General features: G+C 59.3%; 2 protein-coding genes across 6 annotated transcripts in view; one reads left to right on the forward strand and one right to left on the reverse strand.

Annotated features, from left to right (window-relative positions):
* The window catches only part of SHANK3 (SH3 and multiple ankyrin repeat domains 3), a 58,900-nt gene that overhangs the window by 27,592 nt on the left and 9,922 nt on the right, over nt 1-21,386 (forward strand). For 4 of the 5 annotated variants that reach the window (XM_055105968.2, XM_055105971.2, XM_055105970.2 and 1 more), the window contains exons 13-21: nt 408-483; nt 714-796; nt 1,286-1,410; nt 1,512-1,644; nt 2,625-2,705; nt 9,679-9,702; nt 13,017-13,147; nt 13,751-13,835; nt 18,365-20,618. In XM_055105968.2, coding sequence (XP_054961943.1) covers nt 408-483; nt 714-796; nt 1,286-1,410; nt 1,512-1,644; nt 2,625-2,705; nt 9,679-9,702; nt 13,017-13,147; nt 13,751-13,835; nt 18,365-20,618 — 2,992 coding nt within the window. The remainder of the gene's footprint in view (nt 1-407; nt 484-713; nt 797-1,285; nt 1,411-1,511; nt 1,645-2,624; nt 2,706-9,678; nt 9,703-13,016; nt 13,148-13,750; nt 13,836-18,364; nt 20,619-21,386) is intronic. The other variant, XM_055105969.2, reaches the window with a different exon arrangement.
* LOC134730077 (histidine-rich protein PFHRP-II-like) lies at nt 2,812-8,527 on the reverse strand. Its single transcript, XM_063603065.1, has 2 exons — nt 7,785-8,527; nt 2,812-7,728 (listed from the first exon to the last, which is right to left on the reverse strand). Exons 1-2 carry the CDS (start codon nt 8,496-8,498, stop codon nt 7,054-7,056), a joined length of 1,389 nt encoding a protein of 462 aa, XP_063459135.1. The 5' UTR covers nt 8,499-8,527; the 3' UTR covers nt 2,812-7,053.

Consider the following 21,386-nt stretch of genomic DNA (forward strand, 5'->3'; position numbering starts at 1 on the left):
ATAGAGACACGTGCATGAGCACAGCATCTACACGTGACCACGGATCTCTCACACACACACGTATGTGCACACCCCCCTCTTTGCTCGCAGCCTTGGGGCTCACTTACGCTCTGTGGACGGCTCTGGCCTTGTTTGGACTCCTGGTTCAGCAGCTACTTAGGAAAGAGATGAGCTGCTGCCCCCTCCTGGACCCTGACCCACGGAGGTCAGAATTCCCTACATCACCCCTCAGCCTTCTTACCTCTGGACCCAGGACTCCAGGATTTGGGGCCCCCTACTTCCATCTGGACACAACCAGGCCGAGGGGGTGTGTGTGGGCAGAGACTGGTGACCAGCATGGGTGAGGGCAGTTGAGGCAGGCCAGCTGGAGGCCACGACCGTCCATCAGCTCCCGATACTCCCTTCAGAAACGCGGGAGGACCGGACGAAGCGGCTCTTTCGGCACTACACAGTGGGCTCCTACGACAGCCTCACCTCACACAGGTACGTGCAGGGACCCTGGCTGGCGGGAGCATGCATGTGGGACATGGGGCAGGACCTGCAGTGTAGAGGGAGGCCAGGTATGAAGAGGTCAGAGGAGGGCAAGGGAACGGGCCTGGCCGACCTCTCTTCTGCTGCCCGGCCTGTCAGTCCCGGGGTGACTGCAGGGTGGACTGTGGCCGGCCAACCTCGAGGCAGGGCTTACCTCACTCCTCCCTGCTTTCCTTCATCAGCGATTATGTCATTGATGACAAAGTGGCTGTCCTGCAGAAACGGGACCACGAGGGCTTTGGTTTTGTGCTCCGGGGAGCCAAAGGTAATGGGGAGTGGGTGCCCGGGGGTCAGGCAGGCAGGGGCTGCACACCGCTCAGGGATGTCTTCAGCTTCTTGCTTCTGCCCCCCACTCTGCTCTGCCCCACACTCCCTCCCTGCCTTGCCCTTGCGGCTCCCGCTTTTGGCCCCGGCTTTCCTGGTTCCTCTGCTCGGTCGCGACCGTCGTGGTTTGCAACGTCCCGGCCCAGGCGGCAATTCCTTCCCTTCACTGTTTTCCACTGTCTTTGCTCTAGAGTGTAACCGAGTGGGGGCTTTTCTGGCATGGGCAAAGGGAGTTTTGCAGAGGGTCATGTCTGGGATCCCTGGGCCGGCTCGTCCCTGCGCTGTGGCTCCCCGTGGCCCTCCCCCAGCCCCGGGTCACTGCCCCCCGCAGTCATCTCTTTCCTGTGCTGAGCCACTCGGAGGTTGCTGTGTGGCAGCCGCCCCCACCCGAACCTAGCTGGTGAAGCGCCTTCCTAATTGCCCCCCGCAGCAGAGACCCCCATCGAGGAGTTCACGCCCACGCCAGCCTTCCCGGCGCTGCAGTATCTCGAGTCGGTGGACGTGGAGGGTGTGGCCTGGAGGGCCGGGCTGCGCACGGGAGACTTCCTCATCGAGGTGAGGTCGTTCTGGCCGGTGCTGCCCAGTGGGATGCTGACCCCTGAGCCCTGTGGTGGACGTGCCTGGGGCGTCCCCACCCAGCTGCCTGTCTATCCCAGGTGAACGGGGTGAACGTGGTGAAGGTCGGACACAAGCAGGTGGTGGCTCTGATTCGCCAGGGTGGCAACCGCCTCGTCATGAAGGTTGTGTCTGTGACAAGGAAGCCAGAAGAGGACGGGGCTCGGCGCAGAGGTGAGGGGTCACGCTTCAGGCCTCTGTGCCCAAACTTTCCCCTGACCTTAGACCTTTGACTTCAGGCCCACATTCCCCTTCCCATCCCTGACCCCCAACTGCTGACATCAGATTCCTGAACCTCAATGAACCACCCACACGTGTGGGCTGGGACCCCTCCCGATCCCTGGTGCTAGACTGCCAGTCCTGTCCCCTGGCCTGAGGCCTTTGACCCCTGACCCCTGACCTCAGGCTGCCCCTCCTCAGATCCCTGCCCCCTCCTTCCCGGCGTTCCCCCAGCCCCTGGCGTGGCAGAGCCCTCCTTCCCTACACCGCCAGCAGCTGCCTGGAGGCCGGGGTTGCCATAGCAACTGTGAGGTTGACGCTGCCGCGCTGCTTATTGTCGGAGGGAAGGGGGAGGCGGCACCTGAGGGAAGAGGAAAAGCGTCTTCTCCCCGCGACGACGCGGCACAGCCTGGGCCCAGGAGGCTTTGCCGGCCAGGCCCAGCCCAGGCCTGTGGCTTGGCTGACCACACCCTGGCCCCACGAGGGGCAGTGGCCACCCGGGCCTGGGGGGAGCCCTGGAGCAGCAGGAGCCCCGCCTGCAAGGAGACCCCTCCCAGCCCCCACCTCATGGCTCTGGTGCCCCCTTGCTTAACCCTCGGAGCCTGCAGGGTGGGTGCTCAGGCCAGAGCCAGCCGGCACCGTGACCCCCACCAGCACCCTTGATCGTCTCCTGAGGCCCTGATTCTGGGGGTTCCCAGGGCCCCTGAGGCCCTGACCGCCCGGGCCTCCCCCCCCGCCCCGCACTCCCTGAGCTCCTTGAGCCATGAAGAAGTTTGCGTCCAGCCGTAGCCTGAACAAGATCCTGGCACAGTGCGACTCATCCTCGCGGGAGTACGAGGAGATCCAGGCAGTGGAGCGCAAGTGGCACCTGCACCTGGCCACACCGCGCCGCCTGCTGCTGGACAGGAGGTCCAAGGCCTCCCTCTTCTTTGCAGCCCCACCGCCCCCCAAGAGGGCCCCCAGCACCACACTGACCCTGCGCTCCAAGTCCATGACAGCTGAGCTCGAGGAACTTGGTGAGTGGCGGGGGTGGCAGTGGAGGTGGACGCAGGTGGACGGTCCATGATGGGCAGACAGGGCCGGGAGACACAGGTAGTATGGGAGGGCAGGGGGTCAAGCCAGAGGGGAGGAAGGACAGGTGGATAGAAGAGCAGGTCAGAGGTGAATGGGTGGGTGCTGGCGCGACGGGGAAATTTGGTGCTTGTGGGGTGAGGAGAGGGTGGCATGTGGAAGGGGTGAGATGTGAGGGGCTGGGGATGGACAGTGGGGTGTCCAGGACAGATGACGGGGAGCAGGGCCTGGCCCACCAGTATGTTTGCATGTGTGTGCATGTGTGTGCGTGTGCTGCCTCTGGTTTTCCACGTCTCCACTTTGACTTTACTCCTGCATTTCATCCAAGTGAGGAGAGAGCGGTAGTGAGGTGACCAGGGTCTGCTGCTGGCTCTGCCAGGCACTGGCTGTGTCAGCTCTGTGTTTATTTTACCCTCTTGGTGACTGTGCACTCATTGACAGGTGGCCCTGCTGACCCCACAGGCCACAGGAGTACTGTCGGTGGGATGATGGGGCAGGGCCTCGAGCGCGGCAGGAGGGGAGCAGGAGTGTGTTGGGGTTTGATGGGGCGTGTTCTGGGCACAAGCCCTGGTTGACCATCAACAGCCTCTTCATGGGCAGGTCTTATATATGTGTCCATTAACAGCCTTGTCATGTGCACGTCCAGATATACTTGATCATGTCCTGACATGTGACAGTCAGTAGCCTCTTCATGGGACTGTCCCATTACGTGTGACCATTGTCCTCACTGTGGGTATGTGCTATACATGTGGCCATCAACAGCCTCGTCATGGGCATGTCCCACTGTACGTGACAGTTGACAGGCTCTTTCTTTCTTTTTTTTCTTTTTTTTTTTTTTTGAGACAGTTTCACTCTTGTTGCCCAGGCTGGAGTGCAATGACACGTTCTCGGCTCACTGCAACCTCCACTTCTTGGGTTCAAGTGATTCTCCTGCCTCAGCCTCCCAAGTAGCTGGGATTACAGGCACCCACCACCATGCATGGCTAATTTTTTTTTTTTTTTTGTATTTTTAGTAGAGGCGGGGTGTCACCATGTTGGCCAGGCTGGTCTCAAACTCCTGACCTCAGGTAATCTGCCTGCCTCGGCCTCCCAAAGTGCTGGGATTGCAGGCGTGAGGCTCTTTCTTTCTGTGATCTGAGCCCAGTTCTGTTCCCAGACTTAACTCTGCCTCTGGTCATAGAAGGAACCCCAACTCTGGTCCTAAACTGAACCCTGAAGTCCTGGCCACAGGAAGGGACCCCATTCTGATTCTAGGCTGAGCCCCATCCCTGGCTTCAGTCTTGGTTCTACCCCAGCCATAGAAGGAACCCTTTTCCTGGTCCCCAGAATTATCCCTGACCTCACTCATGAACCAAGCCCTGACCCTGTCCTGGCCGCAAGGCTGAGCTGCCCAATGCCAAGCAGGTGGTCTTAACTGCAGTTTAGTTCAGTGTGGAGAACAGCTACCAACGTCCATTGGGCTGACGTGGTCAGAATTTTCACCATAGCTATTCCAAATAAAATAAAACCCAAAGAAAAAAACAAAAAACCCCATATAGATAATTCAGAATGAAAAGGAGAGAAACCAAAGCCAGAGGCTTCCATAGCTTGTTATCTAGTACCCAGGGGCAAGGGGTTGGGGTCCTGAGGCCCCCACAAGGCTGGGAGACGTGGCTGGACCTGTGAGAAGCGGGAAGGTTAAAAACCAAGCCCAACCACTGGAATTAGCTTCGAAAGAACTGGAAATCAGAGAAGAATATGAAAAACATTAAAATAAAGTAAATTGTCACAAAGATTAGAAGAACTAACAGAACTAATGAGAGAATAGGACAGAACAAACAAGCAAAAAAAGAATAAGCACATTTTAGAATGATTCTTTTTTTTTTTTTTTTTTTTTTTAGACTGAGTCTCGTTCTATTACCAGCTTGGAGTGCAGTGGCGCGATCTCGGCTCACTGCATCCTCCGCCTCCCGGGTTCAAGCGATTCTCTTGGCTCAGCCTCCTGAGTAGCTGGGATTACAGGCACACAACACCACACCCAGCTAATTTTTTGTATTTTTAGTAGAGATGGGGTTTCACCATGTTGGCCAGGCTGGTCTCGAACTGCTGACCTTGTGATTCACCCACCTCAGCCTCCCAAAGTGCTGGGATTACAGGCGTGAGCCACTGCGCCCAGCCAGAAGGATTCTTAAAGAACTGTTATTGAAACAAAAAGTATAGTCACTGAGATAAAAAAGAAAGCCATGCCTGGGATAAGCAGTACACTAGACCCAGGTGAAGAAAGAAACAGCAAGTTAGAAGATAAATCTGAGGTTACCCAGAATATAGCACAGAAATATAAGGAGATAGAAAATATCAAAGAGCAGTTAGGAGACACACACAAAAAAATCGCATAGATAATTCAATGGGACTATTGGGAAAATCCCAGCATTTACCTAATGCAAGGCGTGGAAGCAAAAATAAAATGTTGCCTGGAGGCAATATTTGGAGATGAGATGGCTTAAGAATTTCTGAAAGTTGAACAAAGACATGAGTCTTCAGTTTACAGAAATATAAGTCTCAGCAAGGAAATAAAAACAAATCTGTATCCACATCTTTCATAGTAAAACTGTAGAATGCTGTGAACAAGCAGAAATCTTTAAAACAATGAGAGAGGCTGGGTGCGGTGGCTCATGCCTGTACTCTCAGCACTTTGGGAGGCCAAGACAGGTGGATCACTTGAGTCTAGGAGTTTGAGACCAGCCTGGGGAACATGGCGAAACCCTATCTCTACTAAAAATACAAAAATTATCCTGGCATGGTGGTGTGTGCCTGTGGTCCCAGCTACTCAGGAGGCTGAGGTGGGAGGATTGCTTAAGCCTGGGACGTGGAGGTTGCAGTGAGCCAAGATTATGCCAGTGCACTCCAGCCTGGGCAACAGAGCGAGACCCTGTCTCAAAACAAAACAAAGCAAAAAATGATGAGAGAGAGAGAGAGAGATGGGCTGCTGGATGTCTTAGACGGGAGCAGTGGTCCAACTGACAACAGACTTCTCATCAGCAATGGCAGATGACAGTAGATGATGGAAGAAGAGCTTCAAAGTGTGGAGTCAAAATTCTTTTCCACCTAGAATTCTATACCCCGCTAATCCTGCTCATTCAGGAGTGAGGCAGAGAGGCTAATCCTAGACTTCTGGCACTCGGGTCATAAGGGTCCAAGGTCAGTCACGGGGAGCTGACCTGTCAATTGAAGATCCAAACTGATCAATAAGCCAGCACCAGTAGGCAGCTGGGTCCCAGGATTCTCCTGCCAGAGGCTGTCACATAGCCACAGTCAGCTGCGTGCTCAGAAGGGACTCTTCTATTCAGCACCACGAGGCTTTTGGGCAGCCTGAGATCCGTAATCCTGGGACCCAGGGACTCTGCCCTGTGGAAACGAAAGGACTGTGCTTTGCTCTCTGGGCTTTTCTGCCTGAAGAAACTGGTGAATGAAGACGCTCCTTTCCCTCCCCTCTGGGCTGGGTGTTCCCTCTTCTGCAACAAGCCTCAGGACAGGTTGCTGGAGTCACTTTGCAGACCCCGGTCTTCCAGAGGAGTTGCTCACAGCTTCAGGCCACCATAATTTTCCAGGCTTTTTTCTGAGCAGAGTCTGGGGGAGGATGAAGGGACAGCTTAGCGCAGAGCCTCTTCTACCCACACTTCTGGAGCTCAGGAAGCCACCCTGTCCCCAGAAGACAGCTGTCCTGGGAAGCCAGCAGGGCTTCTGGAAGTCCCCTCTGGAAATGCCTGATGTGAGGAAGCCATGCCAGCATCAGGGTTTCCCCAGGTACCTAAGGGACCATCCCACAACCCAGTGTTTTTGCTTTCAGAAGATAGAAATGAGGCCTGTTGGTCACTGCTGGCATGAACACATCAGAACTGCCTCACAGTGTCAAGAGCTATTAGAGCCCTTTAGGATCCATAGTCTATCGAGAAGGTGCCTGGACACCTAAAAAGAAGAAAGTGAGGTGTCAGAGAAAGCAGGTGCAAGGCGGAGGCTCCTGTCCAGGTGGCTGTTTGCTGCTCAGAGGATGTGGGAGAGGCATGGCCCTGTTGGAGGAAGGGGAGGGAAGGGGTATCCTGTGGGGGAATGGGGTGAGCAAAGGCTGGTGCCTGGAAAATGAAGGGTTGCAGAGCTGGGAGTGAGAGGAAGGGGCTGGGTGGGGACCTTCCTGAGATAGGTGGTGAGAGAGAGAAGAGGGCAGAACACCCCTCCTCCCCTCAGCACTGGGGGCTCCTCATGGTCGCCACATGCATGTCTGCTCGGTTTGTACCAGGAATATGCTGGGGTCACAGGTCAGTGGAGACCCAGGCCAGGGAACGCCCTGGCGGGTCCAAGCCCTTCCTGTGTATTCACGTTCCCGGGAGAACTCTGGACTTCCCTGTAATTTCTGGGCCCCTTTTTCTTTTGTGATGAGAACATCAGGGTAGGTGCCACACCCAGCATCTGTGTGAGTGGCCTTGTCCTGGAAAAGGTTTCTGTGCCAAACACACTTGCCCTGCCTTTTAAGACCGACTTTGAACAGAACACAGAGGTGATCACCTTAATTTTCAGCGACACCTGAACTTGTTTTCTATGGGGTTTTGCCTTTTTTCTGAACAAACGTTTGACTGAGCCAAGCGTGATGGAGTTGTGCATATCTCTGTGTGTGTGCGTGTCTGTGCGTGGGTGAGCGGACGCGCTGTGTGCACCTGCATGCATGTGGCACACGTGTGTGCGTGGGTGAGTGGACGCGCTGTGTGCACCTGCATGCGTGTGGCACACGTGTGTGCGTGGGTGAGCGGATACGCGCTGTGTGCACCTGCGTGCATGCGGCACACATGTCTCTGTGTGGGTGAGTGGACACGCTGTGTGCGCCTGCATGCGTGTGGCACACGTCTGTGCATGGGTGAGCGGACACGTGCTGTGTGCACCTGCATGCGTGTGGCACACACGTCTGTGCGTGGGTGAGCGGATATGTGCTGTGTGCACCTGCATGCGTTTGGCACACGTCTGTGCGTGGGTGAGCGGATATGTGCTGTGTGCACCTGCATGCGTGTGGCACACATGTCTGTGCGTGGGTGAGCGGACGCGCTGTGTGCACCTGCATGCGTGTGGCACACGTGTGTGTGTGGGTGAGCGGACATGCGCTGTGTGCACCTGCATGCGTGTGGCACACGTGTGTGCGTGGGTGAGCGGATACGCTGTGCACCTGCGTGCGTGTGGCACACGTCTGTGCGTGGGTGAGCGGACGCGCTGTGTGCACCTGCATGCGTTTGGCACACGTCTGTGCGTGGGTGAGCGGACGCGCTGTGTGCGCCTGCATGCGTGTGGCACACATGTCTGTGCGTGGGTGAGTGGACACGCGCTGTGTGCGCCTGCATGCGTGTGGCACACGTCTGTGCGTGGGTGAGCGGACGCGCTGTGTGCGCCTGCATGCGTGTGGCACACGTCTGTGCGTGGGTGAGCGGACGCGCTGTGTGCGCCTGCATGCGTGTGGCACACGTCTGTGCGTGGGTGAGCGGACGCGCTGTGTGCGCCTGCATGCGTGTGGCACACGTCTGTGCGTGGGTGAGCGGACGCGCTGTGTGCGCTTGCATGCGTGTGGCACACGTCTGTGCGTGGGTGAGCGGACGCGCTGTGTGCGCCTGCATGCGTGTGGCACACGTCTGTGCGTGGGTGAGCGGACGCGCTGTGTGCGCCTGCATGCGTGTGGCACACGTCTGTGCGTGGGTGAGCGGACGCGCTGTGTGCGCCTGCATGCGTGTGGCACACGTGTGTGCGTGGGTGAGCGGACGCGCTGTGTGCGCCTGCATGCGTGTGGCACACGTGTGTGCGCCTGCATGCGTGTGGCACACGTGTGTGCGTGGGTGAGGGGACACGCGCTGTGTGCGCCTGCATGCGTGTGGCACACGTGTGTGCGTGGGTGAGGGGACACGCGCTGTGTGCGCCTGCATGCGTGTGGCACACGTGTGTGCGTGGGTGAGGGGACACGCGCTGTGTGCGCCTGCATGCGTGTGGCACACATGTCTGTGCGTGGGTGAGCGGACGCGCTGTGTGCGCCTGCATGCGTGTGGCACACGTGTGTGCGTGGGTGAGCGGACGCGCTGTGTGCACCTGCATGCGTGTGGCACACGTGTGTGCGTGGGTGAGCGGACGCGCTGTGTGCGCCTGCATGCGTGTGGCACACGTGTGTGCGTGGGTGAGGGGACACGCGCTGTGTGCGCCTGCATGCGTGTGGCACACGTCTGTGCGTGGGTGAGTGGACACGCGCTGTGTGCACCTGCATGCATTTGGCACACGTCTGTGCGTGGGTGAGCGGATATGTGCTGTGTGCACCTGCATGCGTGTGGCACACATGTCTGTGCGTGGGTGAGCGGACGCGCTGTGTGCACCTGCATGCGTGTGGCACACATGTCTGTGCGTGGGTGAGCGGACGCGCTGTGTGCACCTGCATGCGTGTGGCACACGTGTGTGCGTGGGTGAGCGGACGCGCTGTGTGCGCCTGCATGCGTGTGGCACACGTCTGTGCGTGGGTGAGTGGACACGCGCTGTGTGCACCTGCATGCGTGTGGCACACGTGTGTGCATGGGTGAGCGGACACGCGCTGTGTGCACCTGCATGCGTGTGGCACGCATGTCTGTGCGTGGGTGAGTGGACACGCGCTGTGTGCACCTGCATGCATGTGGCACACACACACAAGTCCCTGCTTGTGGTTGTCTCCTCCTTGGCTTTCAAGGCATGTACCAACTGATTCCAGAGTTGGGCAGATTTGCTATTCACGGTCTGATAAAGAGGTGTAGGCTGGGGGCAGATTTGGGAGGTCATGGTTTTTGGGGGAGGTGGTGGTGAGAACAATGGGGTGGGGAAATGAGTGTGGATAATGGGGCCCGGGTGCCAAGCCTGCCTCTTATGCCCTTTACTCTGTTTCTTGATTCCAAGCCTCCATTCGGAGAAGAAAAGGGGGTGAGTCATCTGCCTGTGTCCCCAGGGCCTTGGCTTTGCCTGACCCCTGTCTGGGGGAGTGCTGGTGTGTGAGGAGGTTCCAGCGCAAGTCAGGGTGGTCTGGAAGCCTGGGCTGCACCCTCCTGTTGGCCTTCTCCCTGGGCATCTGGTAGGGGCATGAGAGAAGGGCCTGCAAGGATGGATGGGGAGTTCCCAGGGGTGTGACCCTCTGAGACTGTGATGGCCTTGGGGGCTCAGGTGAGCCTGGGGCCTGTGAGCTGTGCAGATAGCCTGATGGAGGCAGCCCGTGGGGAGGAGCTGGGAGAGCCCCGTGGAGGCCACTGCATGCACCATGGCCCAGACAGCAGGAGGGAAAGGGCTCCGAGGGTCCCAGAGGGGGAGCTCTAGGGAGCAGGGAGACTGGGCCGTGTTGGCGTGCACATTGCTTCTTTCTGCTGGTCCTCTCGGGGCCTGTGCTTGGGTTGTGGGACCTACTCCCGTGCTGGTTGGTTGTAGGGCCAAGCCCAGAGCTGATGGTCCCTTCAGAGCAGGGGTCTGAGTCCCACAGCACTGGGGAAGGAGCTTGGAGCTCCCCTGGCCAAAGACCCCAGGCTGTTGACTACCCTCCTGAACCCCCGTTCAGGCTTCCCTCTACCCTTTGGGGCTGCTCCCTGTATGTCCTGTATGTTCAGCCTGGCTGCAGGGGAGGGCGCATTCAGGTGGGGACAGTCACCTGGGCCTGGGTACTGAGGTCCACTGTCTGGTGAAGTCCTGGGACCCGGCTTCCGGCAGCCTCCTCTGCCTCTCGGGTGGATGGGAATCAGGGCCCAGACAGAGGCTTGAGGTGGCTTTCTCCACCCAGGCCTGTATATTTGCTCCACGTCCGTGTACCTGATGCCCATCCCTCCCTCTCTCTTGACCCACTTCCCTCCCTCTCTCTCGACCCACTGGGCTTTCCCTGGGTGAGGACACATCTGCCAGGCCCTTGGCCCGGCCCTCTTGAGGTCCCCTTGCTGCCTCTTGCCCCAGCCCAGGTGAAGGGCTTCCCCAGTGTCTTCCCAGGTATTAAAAGCAGGTGACAAGGTCTCCTCCAGTGACCTTTTCTGCATGCCTTTGGGGCAGACATACAAGCTATTTCTGGAATCTTCTGGCTCTGCCCTCTAGCTCGTTAGTGGGGCTCCCAGGGTGCTGTGTTGCAGCCCAGGTGCTGCTCCAGTTGTGGAAGAAGTGATGGCTGGTTGATCATCCCGCAGGCCCTGTTGATCAAACAGCTGCAAACCCAGGTGTGTCCTGCACCCAGAGGGCCCTGGGAGTGAGCCGGTCCTCTTGGTTCCTGATGGGCTTTGTTTCCCTTAATTATCTAAAATAATTTATTTAAGAATATATTCTCTAATATTGGGGGGAGATTTATGTCAACCTCATCAGTTTGTAATTTGCAGAATTCTTGATGAACCCTTTCCCTTTTGAAAACACTTCTCACCCGGCTCCAGCACCATCGCCGGATGACCAGAAACAGCTGCTCACTAAACCTTATGTGCGTCCCGCTGTGGGTCTCTGGGATGGGTCTTCCAGACCTAGAGAGACAGCCTCTCCTAGCCCGTGGCTCAGGCGGCAACGTGTCTCCCATGATGCTGAGCCGTGTGTGCCTCACGGAGTTTTCTCTCCATTCATATCTTTACTTCTGCAGTTTCTGGGGAGTATGGTGCTTAAGTCTCATGTCTTACTTCCTAGTCAGAGATTTGTGGCAACTTCACTTCAGTTTGCTCCTGGGTTGGATAAGGGTGATGATAAAATCCTCGTGTAGTTGTGGGATGAGAGGAGTGGTTTGCATAAAGTCCCGCATACTCTAGAAATCACCAAGAACTTAACAAATGGTGGCAATGGTGACTTCAACTCCCAAAAAGAAATCATTCACTTCATGACAAAAGCAAATGAGAAGTCCCCTCAAACCAGCAACCCCTGGTCTGTAACCTGGGCCCCTGTCACCTGGTGGCACTGGGAGCTGTGCACAGGCCCAGATATCTGCAGTTGGAGCCTGTTTTGCTGGTAAACTCTTGTATCGTTCAGGACACAGGCTGGGCGCTGATGGAACACAGAGAACAGTATTTGCTCTCTTCTGCAGACCCGCAAGCTGTCTGGGGAGATGGGGCACACAGACATGAATTGTACTGAATTGTGTCCAGTGCCAGCACAGTTGTAAGCCTTTCTTCTGTGCTAATTCTCACTAGAGACACGTGAGCGAGCGCTGTTTTTATGCCTGTTTTATCAATGAGGACACAGGGGTCAGAAAGAGGTTATGTCAGGACAGAGTCAGTGTACAGGGTGGGTCTGGTCTGGGTTGGGTACAGGACAGTCTTGGGGAGTTCCTTCCTTCCTTCCAGCAATGCTAAGCAGATTGCAGAGATAGAACCAGCAGGGGCTGTGAACAGCCGCAGATTGGAGTTGGAAGGAGTAGGAGGTGTCCAGTCTGACCATTGAAATTCTCCAACAAGGGGCCAAGACAAGAGTGAAAGGTGCCAAGACAAGTGTGGCCAGACAGTGGTCCCTCTAGGGTTGGCATAGCCCCAAAGAGTGGAGAAGGGCGTGGGGTTGGGTGCAGCCCGAGTGATGGGTGGGGTGCAGTGGGGCTGCTGAACTAGAGGGCTGGTGCAGCAGCCAGGTGGACATGAGTGCTGCCCCAGCCCTTGCTGCATGCTCCACGCACTGGTCCTCAGTGGACCCACAGGGGGCGAGAGCTACTGATGTCCTGGGGGAGCCATCCAACCAGAGCTCTGATGGTCCTGAGATACACGTATTAGTTTAACAGTTTCCAAGTCACTTTGATCTTTTGTGGAAACCTGCTTGTACATCAGGGTCTGTCCTCGGGCTGTGACCCGCTGTGAACAGCTTCCCTTCCAGTGCGGTACAGATAGCCAAGAGTGGCCTGTATGTGCTGAGAACAGTGACAGGATGAAGGGAAATGGAGGGAAATCCAGGGAGACTGTGGTCTCTGAATTGTTTGTCTGTCCCGTGCCCTGGTCTTCTCCCTCATGGTCAGAGTGGCCTTTCCTTAAGTGAGGTCCACAGGGTCACCTGGAGTCTCCTTGAGGCTAGAGAGGCTGCCTGGGGTGGGGTCTGAGTCCTGGGGTGAGGGCCTTGTCTTGGGGGCCTGGGCTGCCTGGGGTGGGGTCTGAGTTCTGGGGTGAGGGCTTTGTCTTGGGGGCCTGGGGTGGGAGCTTAAGGAGGGAGGGGAGCAGTGGCCTCTGTCAGCATCACGGGTGGCCGGGTTGGGGAGGACATGGCAGTGGGGCAGGAGGTGGCCCAGGCAGCTGAGATGGAGCCTCCTTGCTGTGCAGAGAAGCTGGACGAGATGCTGGCAGCCGCCGCAGAGCCAACGCTGAGGCCAGACATCGCAGACGCAGACTCCAGAGCCGCCACCGTCAAACAGAGACCCACCAGTCGGAGGATCACACCCGCCGAGATTAGCGTAAGGGCCACGGGCGGCTGGGAGCACTGGGTCGGGCAGGCATGGGGGTCAGACTGTCCTGGGCCCTCTTGACGGAGGTGAGAGACTATCATGTGGACCCCTCTCCAGAGGGGTGTGTGCACCCCATGGCCTCTCTCAGAGACTCTTGGGGCTGTCTCTGCCCCCTAAATGGCCACAGCTCAGCACCTGCTGGGTTTGCTCTTATAGCTTTTGGTGCCTCTGCCTTCAGGCAGTCCCTGTCTCACGCCTGAGACCACCAAGGTACCCCAGCTCCGCTGAGAACACGACAAAGCATGTCTCTGTGCCCTGCCCACTTGCCAACCCGGCGCCTTCTAGGCTCCTCCCCCACCCTCACCCAGGGTCGGCCAGGGTCTGCACCCACCCTGCCCAACACCGTCTACACTGTACCACCATCTGCACTGCCCACACAGCCCAGGCTCCAATGGGCTGCATCCTCTGCTCCCAGAGGGCAGAGTCCAGACATCATTCCTGGGTCCAGGCACACACAGGCACTAGTGCCATTGGAGTGAGAGTGTGGGGTGTCTCACCTCTGGCTTAGGAGGAGGACTGGAACCTCCATATTCCCCTCCCTGACCCCCACAGTCATTGTTTGAACGCCAGGGCCTCCCAGGCCCAGAGAAGCTGCCAGGCTCCTTGCGGAAGGGGATTCCACGGACCAAGTCTGTAGGTATGGCTGGGCTGTGGGGCTGCATGGGGTGGGGAGGAACGGGGCTGGGGTATGGCTGGGCTGTGGTGCTGCATGGGGTGGGGAGGAACGGGGCTGGGGTATGGCTGGGCTGTGGTGCTGCATGGGGTGGGGAGGAACGGGGCTGGGGTATGGCTGGGCTGTGGGGCTGCATGGGGTGGGGAGGAACGGGGCTGGGGTATGGCTGGGCTGTGGGGCTGCATGGGGTGGGGAGGAACGGGGCTGGGGCCGGCAGGGCGGACTTGGGTTTGAAGGACACTGCCTCTCCCTGCCCGTAACTGGGGTTTCCAGTTTCCCTCTCAGTCCTGTCTCTTCCTGGTCCCAGCTAAAGGATCTCATATGTTGATGGATGTGTGGGGATTAGGCCTTCCCCAACCCAGAGCTTTCCCCTGGCAGCCGACACTCCCTGTCCAGTGGGCACCGCCCCCCATCGCCTCATCCCTCCCATGGACAGTCTCACCCCTGTCCCCAGCTGCCACTTCCTGTCCACTGGGCACCCCCACCTCCCCATCACCTCTCATCCTTCCCATGGGCAGCCTCATCCCTGTCCCCAGCTCAGCTGCCTCCATCGCGGTTGCTCCCCTGCAGCCCAAGTGCATGTGAAGTTTCTGACCCTCAAACCCCCTGAACTTGTCTCTCCCCTACTTCTCCATGTATTGCTGTCTCCCCCCTTCACAGCCAGTTTTCCCCCAAAAAGTCACCTCTACTGGCCGTCTTGTCTCCCGTACCCCACCGGCTCCTCAGCCTGCGGCAGACTTTCTCTCTCCATACCCAAATTGAAACTGCTCCCACCAGGGTCACCGGCGGCCTCCAGGGCCTTCCTCCCCATGGACGCATGGCCAGCACTCCTGCTGACCTCAGCTGGCATTTGGTTTCTTTGCTCCTTCTTCCGTGAAACGCTCCTCCCCAAAGCTTTAGGACAACACTTACTGGTTTTCCCCTCCTTTCTCAGGTGGCACCTATTTCAACCCTGCCGCCCCAGCCTCCCAAATATGGGACCTTTTCAAGGCTGTGTCTTCAGCCTCCTTCCCCTCTGTGCCTCACCACTCCCCAGCCACCGTCACACCCCACACTCACCGTCTCCTTTCCTGACCCAGATGGGGACACCTAACAAGCCCTGCCCACTGTGCATCCCTCCAGACATCCACTCTCCCGTCCCCTGCCCACCTGTACATCTGTCCACCCACACACCTGCCCACTTGACCGTCCGTTGTCCATACAAACCCCAGCACACGTCCCATCTGTTACACATAGGAGTAAACCTTTCAGCACTTACCACAGGCTGGACACTGAGCATTTAATACTTAGAATAACCATATTGAGGTTGAGACCACTGGTACCTCCATTTTACAGATGAGAAAACTGAAGCAAGGAGGGTAAATGACCTGCCCAAGATCACACAGCTGCCCAAACTCGGATTCCTCACCTGCCTCAGGACCCTGCCAATTTGTGTTCACACAAGGCCGATCCTGGGCCAAGTCTGGGGCTTGGTTAGGGAATGTGACGTGTGCAGAGAGCTCAGCGGGCACATTGTGGGTGCCGGGGCTCACGGACCGATGGAGCCCACTGGGGGGCTCCGAGCACACCTGGTGTCACAGAAGGCTGTGTGTGTCGGGGTGGGGGTACTTTTGAGCTAAGATGTGCAAGATAAGTGGGAGTTTCTGGGCGATAATGGGGTGAACTGACAGAGCAGTGTGGAAAAGGCATATGGGTGTGTGACCTGGTCCCTCAGAGACTGCCAAGAGTTATTTCTGTAGGTGGGATTGTGGGGAAGAAGGCTGGTGAGGCTGCAGCTACTTTGGAGCTGAGAAGCGCTCTCCCCTGCTCTCCCTGGCCTAAACCCTGAGTGTCTTCCGTGGTTTCTTTCTTACCCTCTGCCTCACCTGATGTGTCGGGGTAGGTGGCCTCACAGCCCTGCCCTGCACAGGTCTCATCACCTTGCAGCTGGACCATGGCTTTGTTCTCATGACTGCCTGCCCTGGCTCTGCCCTCTAGTCCATCCCTCTGGCCAAATCAGGCTTTCCGCAGAGCTGCTATCACCCCATATCCGTCCAGCTTGACCCTCTGTGCACTCCTCATTGCCTCAGGGCCCTGGAGATCGGCCCCAGTGCTCTCCTGCTTCATCTGGAAACATTTGTCTCTGCCTCCCTTGACCTGGGTCTTCTGACTCTTGCTGTTCCTGGGCCCGACCCTGCAGGTCTAGGTCCATGCACCTGCCCTGCAGGCCTTGAGCCACTCTCCTAGGACTGCCAGTTCTGCACTGGTCCCTCAGGCACCCTCTTGCACTCGGTTGATGGATGGGTGGACAGGTGCTCCTTTTTGGCTCCTCTTGGCCTGCTGGGCCTCAGCTGCCAGCATGCACGTTGGTTGGGTTGTCAGACTCCCCAGGCCCCTGCCCCATGCTCTGGCTCTGTTGCTGTGGGCACACGATGCAGCCCTTGAAACATCAGGATTTTGATCCATAAACATGGAGACCACCTATTACCCGCCTCCAAGGACCACTCTGAGTCTCCCCCGGTAGGCGGCACTCACAGACCGCGTGGCATGCTGGGAGTGCTCAGCAGCTGCCAGTGTTAGTAGACGTAGATGCTGCCTCTTGAGGTTGGCACGCAGTGGGTGCTCGAGAAATGCTCTCTGCTATGACCTAGGCAGACAAAGAGGGTCTGCCTCTGCCCCCAAGGGGTCCCACCCCCGCCCCAGATGGTATCAGAACAGATTCCCCATTCCCTGCTGAGGCAAGTGACTTTTCTTTACCCTAAGTCAGAACTTGGCATGCTATTAGCATTAAATTTCCCCTTATTTCATCTTTGCACGTCACTCCCGCCTTCTGCATCCTCAAGGTGCGCTCATTCTGCGTCGCTCCATCTAACACATAGGCTGTGGGTGTTCACTGCGTGTTCATACACAGTGCAGGGAATGCAGCAGGAGACCCAGGACGAACTGGGCACAATTTCTCTGTCCAGCGGTTGGGGAGGGGGGGAAGGCAGACCTAAAAATCACGATGATGATGACCTCGGCCCCCTTCCCCCATTCCCAGGATACTGCTGCAGTTCAGCCCTGCACTGTAAAGGTGAAATCACCCCACAGTAGTTGCAGGCTGTCCTCTTGACATGAGGAAGTTCCTAGAGGCTTCTGAAGTTCCTGGCAGATCTAAAATTCAAGCCTAGGTTTGTACACAAAAGCCCACCCTTGGTACCTTGGCTACAAAGAGAGATTATGCCCAGCAAGAAGCAGTGTAGTATTGGAGGCCTCATTAGCACTGCGGTGGCTGGAGGAGGATGCGATCAGGAACAGGCAGTCTGTATTTTAGCGAGTTCATAAAAATGTTGACCAATCTCAGAGTGAGGCTGGGAACAGGAGCACCACGAGACCTGGGTGTGTGGGTGTGGGGCCATCCGCCCCCTGCAGCCTCACTGAACACACCTGCAGCACGTGTGTCCACATCATGATGTCCACAGGGGTGTTCAGGAGGTTGTGTCAGGTTCTGCTGGACAGCAGGAGCATGAGGGCCCTGAGCACTCCAGCCCCTGCACAAGACCCTAACAATGATGTCTGAGCAAGGCATGCAGAGGGGGGTTACTGAAGCTCAAAGGGGCTCAGGGCCTGGCCTGGGGTGACGCTGCCAGTAGGGGTTAAAATGAAACGTGCTGGGTGCTCAGCCTGCAGTTCCAGTTTGATTCATCCATCCGTTCTTCCCTTCACCCACTCACCCATGCGGGTCTCTGGGAGGAGCCTCTCAAGGCTTCCTCCACAGGGCACCTCCTTACCTGGGTGGGCATTAGGTCTTTCTCTGCTGGAGGCCTGGCTCCAGTGGCCACAGCCCTGCTGCCCCTCACCCTGCCAGTGTGTCACTCCTGCTCATTTCCGACTATCTTCCTCTCACCTCTGGTTGCCTCCAGGGCTGGTACTTCTGCATCGGCCTTGTTCATTCTGGGGTGGGGAGCCCTGTACTGGCCCCTCCAAGCCCCTCAGCAGTTCTGTCCCCATGTCTTGCGGGGCTGTCCCTGCCTTTCTGGGATATCTTCTCAGGGCCTGCTTGATGACCCTGGGTTTGGGCAGGTCTTGGCCCCAACCCAGGTCGTCAGAGTTTGTGTCCTTTCTCAGGGGTCCCTGGTGGGGCCCTCCTCCATCCGTAACTGAACTCACACCTCTCTCCTGTCCTCTTCACAAGAGCCCTCCCCGTGCAGCCCTGGGCCTGGGGCACAGAGCTTGGGCATCCAGGGACCAGCCCAGACCAGGGTCTTGCTCGGAGCCCGTGCTCTGGGCTCCCTGTTTCTCCCCTGCCCTCCATTCCCCGCCCACCACTGGTCCCAACCCCGTCTTCCCGAGCATTCTAGCTCCTCTCTGCCGCGGGCGTCCATTGTGTCCGGACGGTGGCTTCCCCGGGGTGGAGTCGGGGCAAGGCTGGCCTCTGTGGGAGGGGGTTGCCGGGGTCCCCAGGAACCTCTCCGAAGGCAGCACCACCCCCCGCCCCGCGCCCTGGCTGGTCTCACCGGCCCTTCCGTCCGCAGGGGAGGACGAGAAGCTGGCGTCCCTGCTGGAAGGGCGCTTCCCGCGGAGCACCTCGATGCAAGACCCGGTGCGCGAGGGTCGCGGCATCCCGCCCCCGCCGCAGACCGCGCCGCCTCCCCCGCCCGCGCCCTACTACTTCGACTCGGGGCCGCCCCCGGCCTTTTCGCCGCCGCCCCCGCCGGGCCGCGCCTACGACACGGTGCGCTCCAGCTTCAAGCCCGGCCTGGAGGCGCGCCTGGGCGCGGGCGCTGCCGGCCTGTACGAGCCGGGCGCGGCCCTCGGCCCGCTGCCGTATCCCGAGCGGCAGAAGCGCGCGCGCTCCATGATCATCCTGCAGGACTCGGCGCCCGAGTCGGGCGACGCCCCTCGACCCCCGCCCGCGGCCACCCCGCCCGAGCGACCCAAGCGCCGGCCGCGGCCGCCCGGCCCCGACAGCCCCTACGCCAACCTGGGCGCCTTCAGCGCCAGCCTCTTCGCTCCGTCCAAGCCGCAGCGCCGCAAGAGCCCCCTGGTGAAGCAGCTGCAGGTGGAGGACGCGCAGGAGCGCGCGGCCCTGGCCGTGGGCAGCCCCGGTCCCGGCGGCGGCAGCTTCGCCCGCGAGCCCTCCCCGACCCACCGCGGTCCGCGCCCGGGTGGCCTCGACTACGGCGCGGGCGATGGCCCGGGGCTCGCGTTCGGCGGCCCGGGCCCGGCCAAGGACCGGCGGCTGGAGGAGCGGCGCCGCTCCACTGTGTTTCTGTCCGTGGGTGCCATCGAGGGCAGCGCCCCCAGCGCGGATCTGCCATCCCTACAGCCCTCCCGCTCCATCGACGAGCGCCTCCTGGGGACCGGCCCCACCGCCGGCCGCGACCTGCTGCTGCCCTCCCCGGTGTCTGCTCTGAAGCCATTGGTCAGCGGCCCGAGCCTTGGGCCCTCGGGTTCCACCTTCATCCACCCACTCACCGGCAAACCCCTGGACCCCAGCTCACCCCTGGCCCTTGCCCTGGCTGCCCGAGAGCGAGCTCTGGCCTCCCAGGCGCCCTCCCGGTCCCCCACACCCGTGCACAGTCCCGACGCCGACCGCCCCGGACCCCTGTTTGTGGATGTACAGGCCCGGGACCCAGAGCGAGGGTCCCTGGCTTCCCCAGCTTTCTCCCCACGGAGCCCAGCCTGGATTCCTGTGCCTGCTCGCAGGGAGGCAGAGAAGGTCCCCCGGGAGGAGCGGAAGTCACCCGAGGACAAGAAGTCCATGATCCTCAGCGTCCTGGACACATCCCTGCAGCGGCCAGCTGGCCTCATTGTTGTGCACGCCACCAGCAACGGGCAGGAGCCCAGCAGGCTGGGGGGGGCCGAAGAGGAGCGCCCGGGCACCCCGGAGTTGGCCCCGGCCCCCATGCAGTCAGCGGCTGTGGCAGAGCCCCTGCCCAGCCCCCGGGCCCAGCCCCCTGGTGGCACCCCGGCAGACGCCGGGCCAGGCCAGGGCAGCTCAGAGGAAGAGCCAGAGCTGGTGTTTGCTGTGAACCTGCCACCTGCCCAGCTGTCGTCCAGCGATGAGGAGACCAGGGAGGAGCTGGCCCGAATTGGGTTGGTGCCACCCCCTGAAGAGTTTGCCAACGGGGTCCTGCTGGCCACCCCACTCGCTGGCCCGGGCCCCTCGCCCACCACGGTGCCCAGCCCGGCCTCAGGGAAGCCCAGCAGTGAGCCACCCCCTGCCCCTGAGTCTGCAGCCGACTCTGGGGTGGAGGAGGCTGACACACGCAGCTCCAGCGACCCCCACCTGGAGACCACAAGCACCATCTCCACGGTGTCCAGCATGTCCACCTTGAGCTCGGAGAGCGGGGAACTCACTGACACCCACACCTCCTTCGCTGACGGACACACTTTTCTACTCGAGAAGCCACCAGTGCCTCCCAAGCCCAAGCTCAAGTCCCCGCTGGGGAAGGGGCCGGTGACCTTCAGGGACCCGCTGCTGAAGCAGTCCTCGGACAGCGAGCTCATGGCCCAGCAGCACCACGCCGCCTCTGCCGGGCTGGCCTCTGCCGCCGGGCCTGCCCGCCCTCGCTACCTCTTCCAGAGAAGGTCCAAGCTATGGGGGGACCCCGTGGAGAGCCGGGGGCTCCCTGGGCCTGAAGACGACAAACCAACTGTGATCAGTGAGCTCAGCTCCCGCCTGCAGCAGCTGAACAAGGACACGCGTTCCCTGGGGGAGGAACCAGTTGGTGGCCTGGGCAGCCTGCTGGACCCTGCCAAGAAGTCGCCCATCGCAGCAGCTCGGTGAGCAGGGCGGTGCGGGGAGGGATCCGTGCCTTGTCCGTGGCCCCGTCTGTCATTCCTCTTGTCTGTTCTCTGGCTCTCCTGTTCCTCCTTGTTCTGTTCCATTCCTTCTGTGGCAACCCCCAACCCGCCCCCGCCATCCACCTCTGAATCCGGTCTTGCTTGGCCTGCCCGAGAGAGGAGGTTCTTCTGGGTGTCTGACACATCAGGGTTGCTGCTCACTGTGTCCCTGTTGGTGCCAGAAGTGGGAGCTGGGCTCCCCTCAGAGACTCAGGTTGGGCATGAGGCGCCTCCATGGCCCTCCTGGAGGCTCTTGGCCCCAGGGATTCCTGTGGGTTCTCTCTCTCCCTCCCGACACAGGCTGTCTTTACCATTAAGGGTTGTTTTGTGTTTTACTTTGGAGGTACGCCTCCCTCCTCCCATCCTCTCTGTGGCCATGTGGCTGCCCAGTGTGGCTGATACCCTCTGCCTTACAGCTGCCTCCTGCCTTGCTTCCTCTGGCGGCTTGGAGCACACTGACTCCTTTTCTTTTGGGGGATCTGCCACTAACTTCCTATTTCCCATCCCAGAAACATTTGTCTCTTGGCACCACCTTAGAATCCCTTAAACATGGATTCCCGTGTGTCATTTCTAAAGTGCAGTAAGAAGGTAGATGGAAGTCACGCCATCTCCCTGCACTCCATCTGCCCTCTTGCCTTCTCCCCACCACTTCCCCGTCTGTCCTGCCCCTGCCCAGAAGGATCTGAGCAGGGGCCTGGCTTGCTGCTG

Source organism: Pan paniscus, chromosome 23 (genome assembly GCF_029289425.2).
Source record: "Pan paniscus chromosome 23, NHGRI_mPanPan1-v2.0_pri, whole genome shotgun sequence".
In the NCBI taxonomy this organism is placed as follows: Eukaryota; Metazoa; Chordata; class Mammalia; order Primates; family Hominidae; genus Pan; species Pan paniscus.

Excerpts from the sequence above, each read along its gene's own strand:
- LOC134730077 (XM_063603065.1), bottom strand. The coding sequence starts at position 8,498 with ATGCAGGCGCACACAGCGCGTCCGCTCACCCACGCACAGACGTGTGCC. Across the intron at positions 7,729-7,784 it reads TGTGTGCCACACGCATGCAG|GTGCACACAGCACATATCCG; the intron begins GTGCACACAGCA and ends AAACGCATGCAG.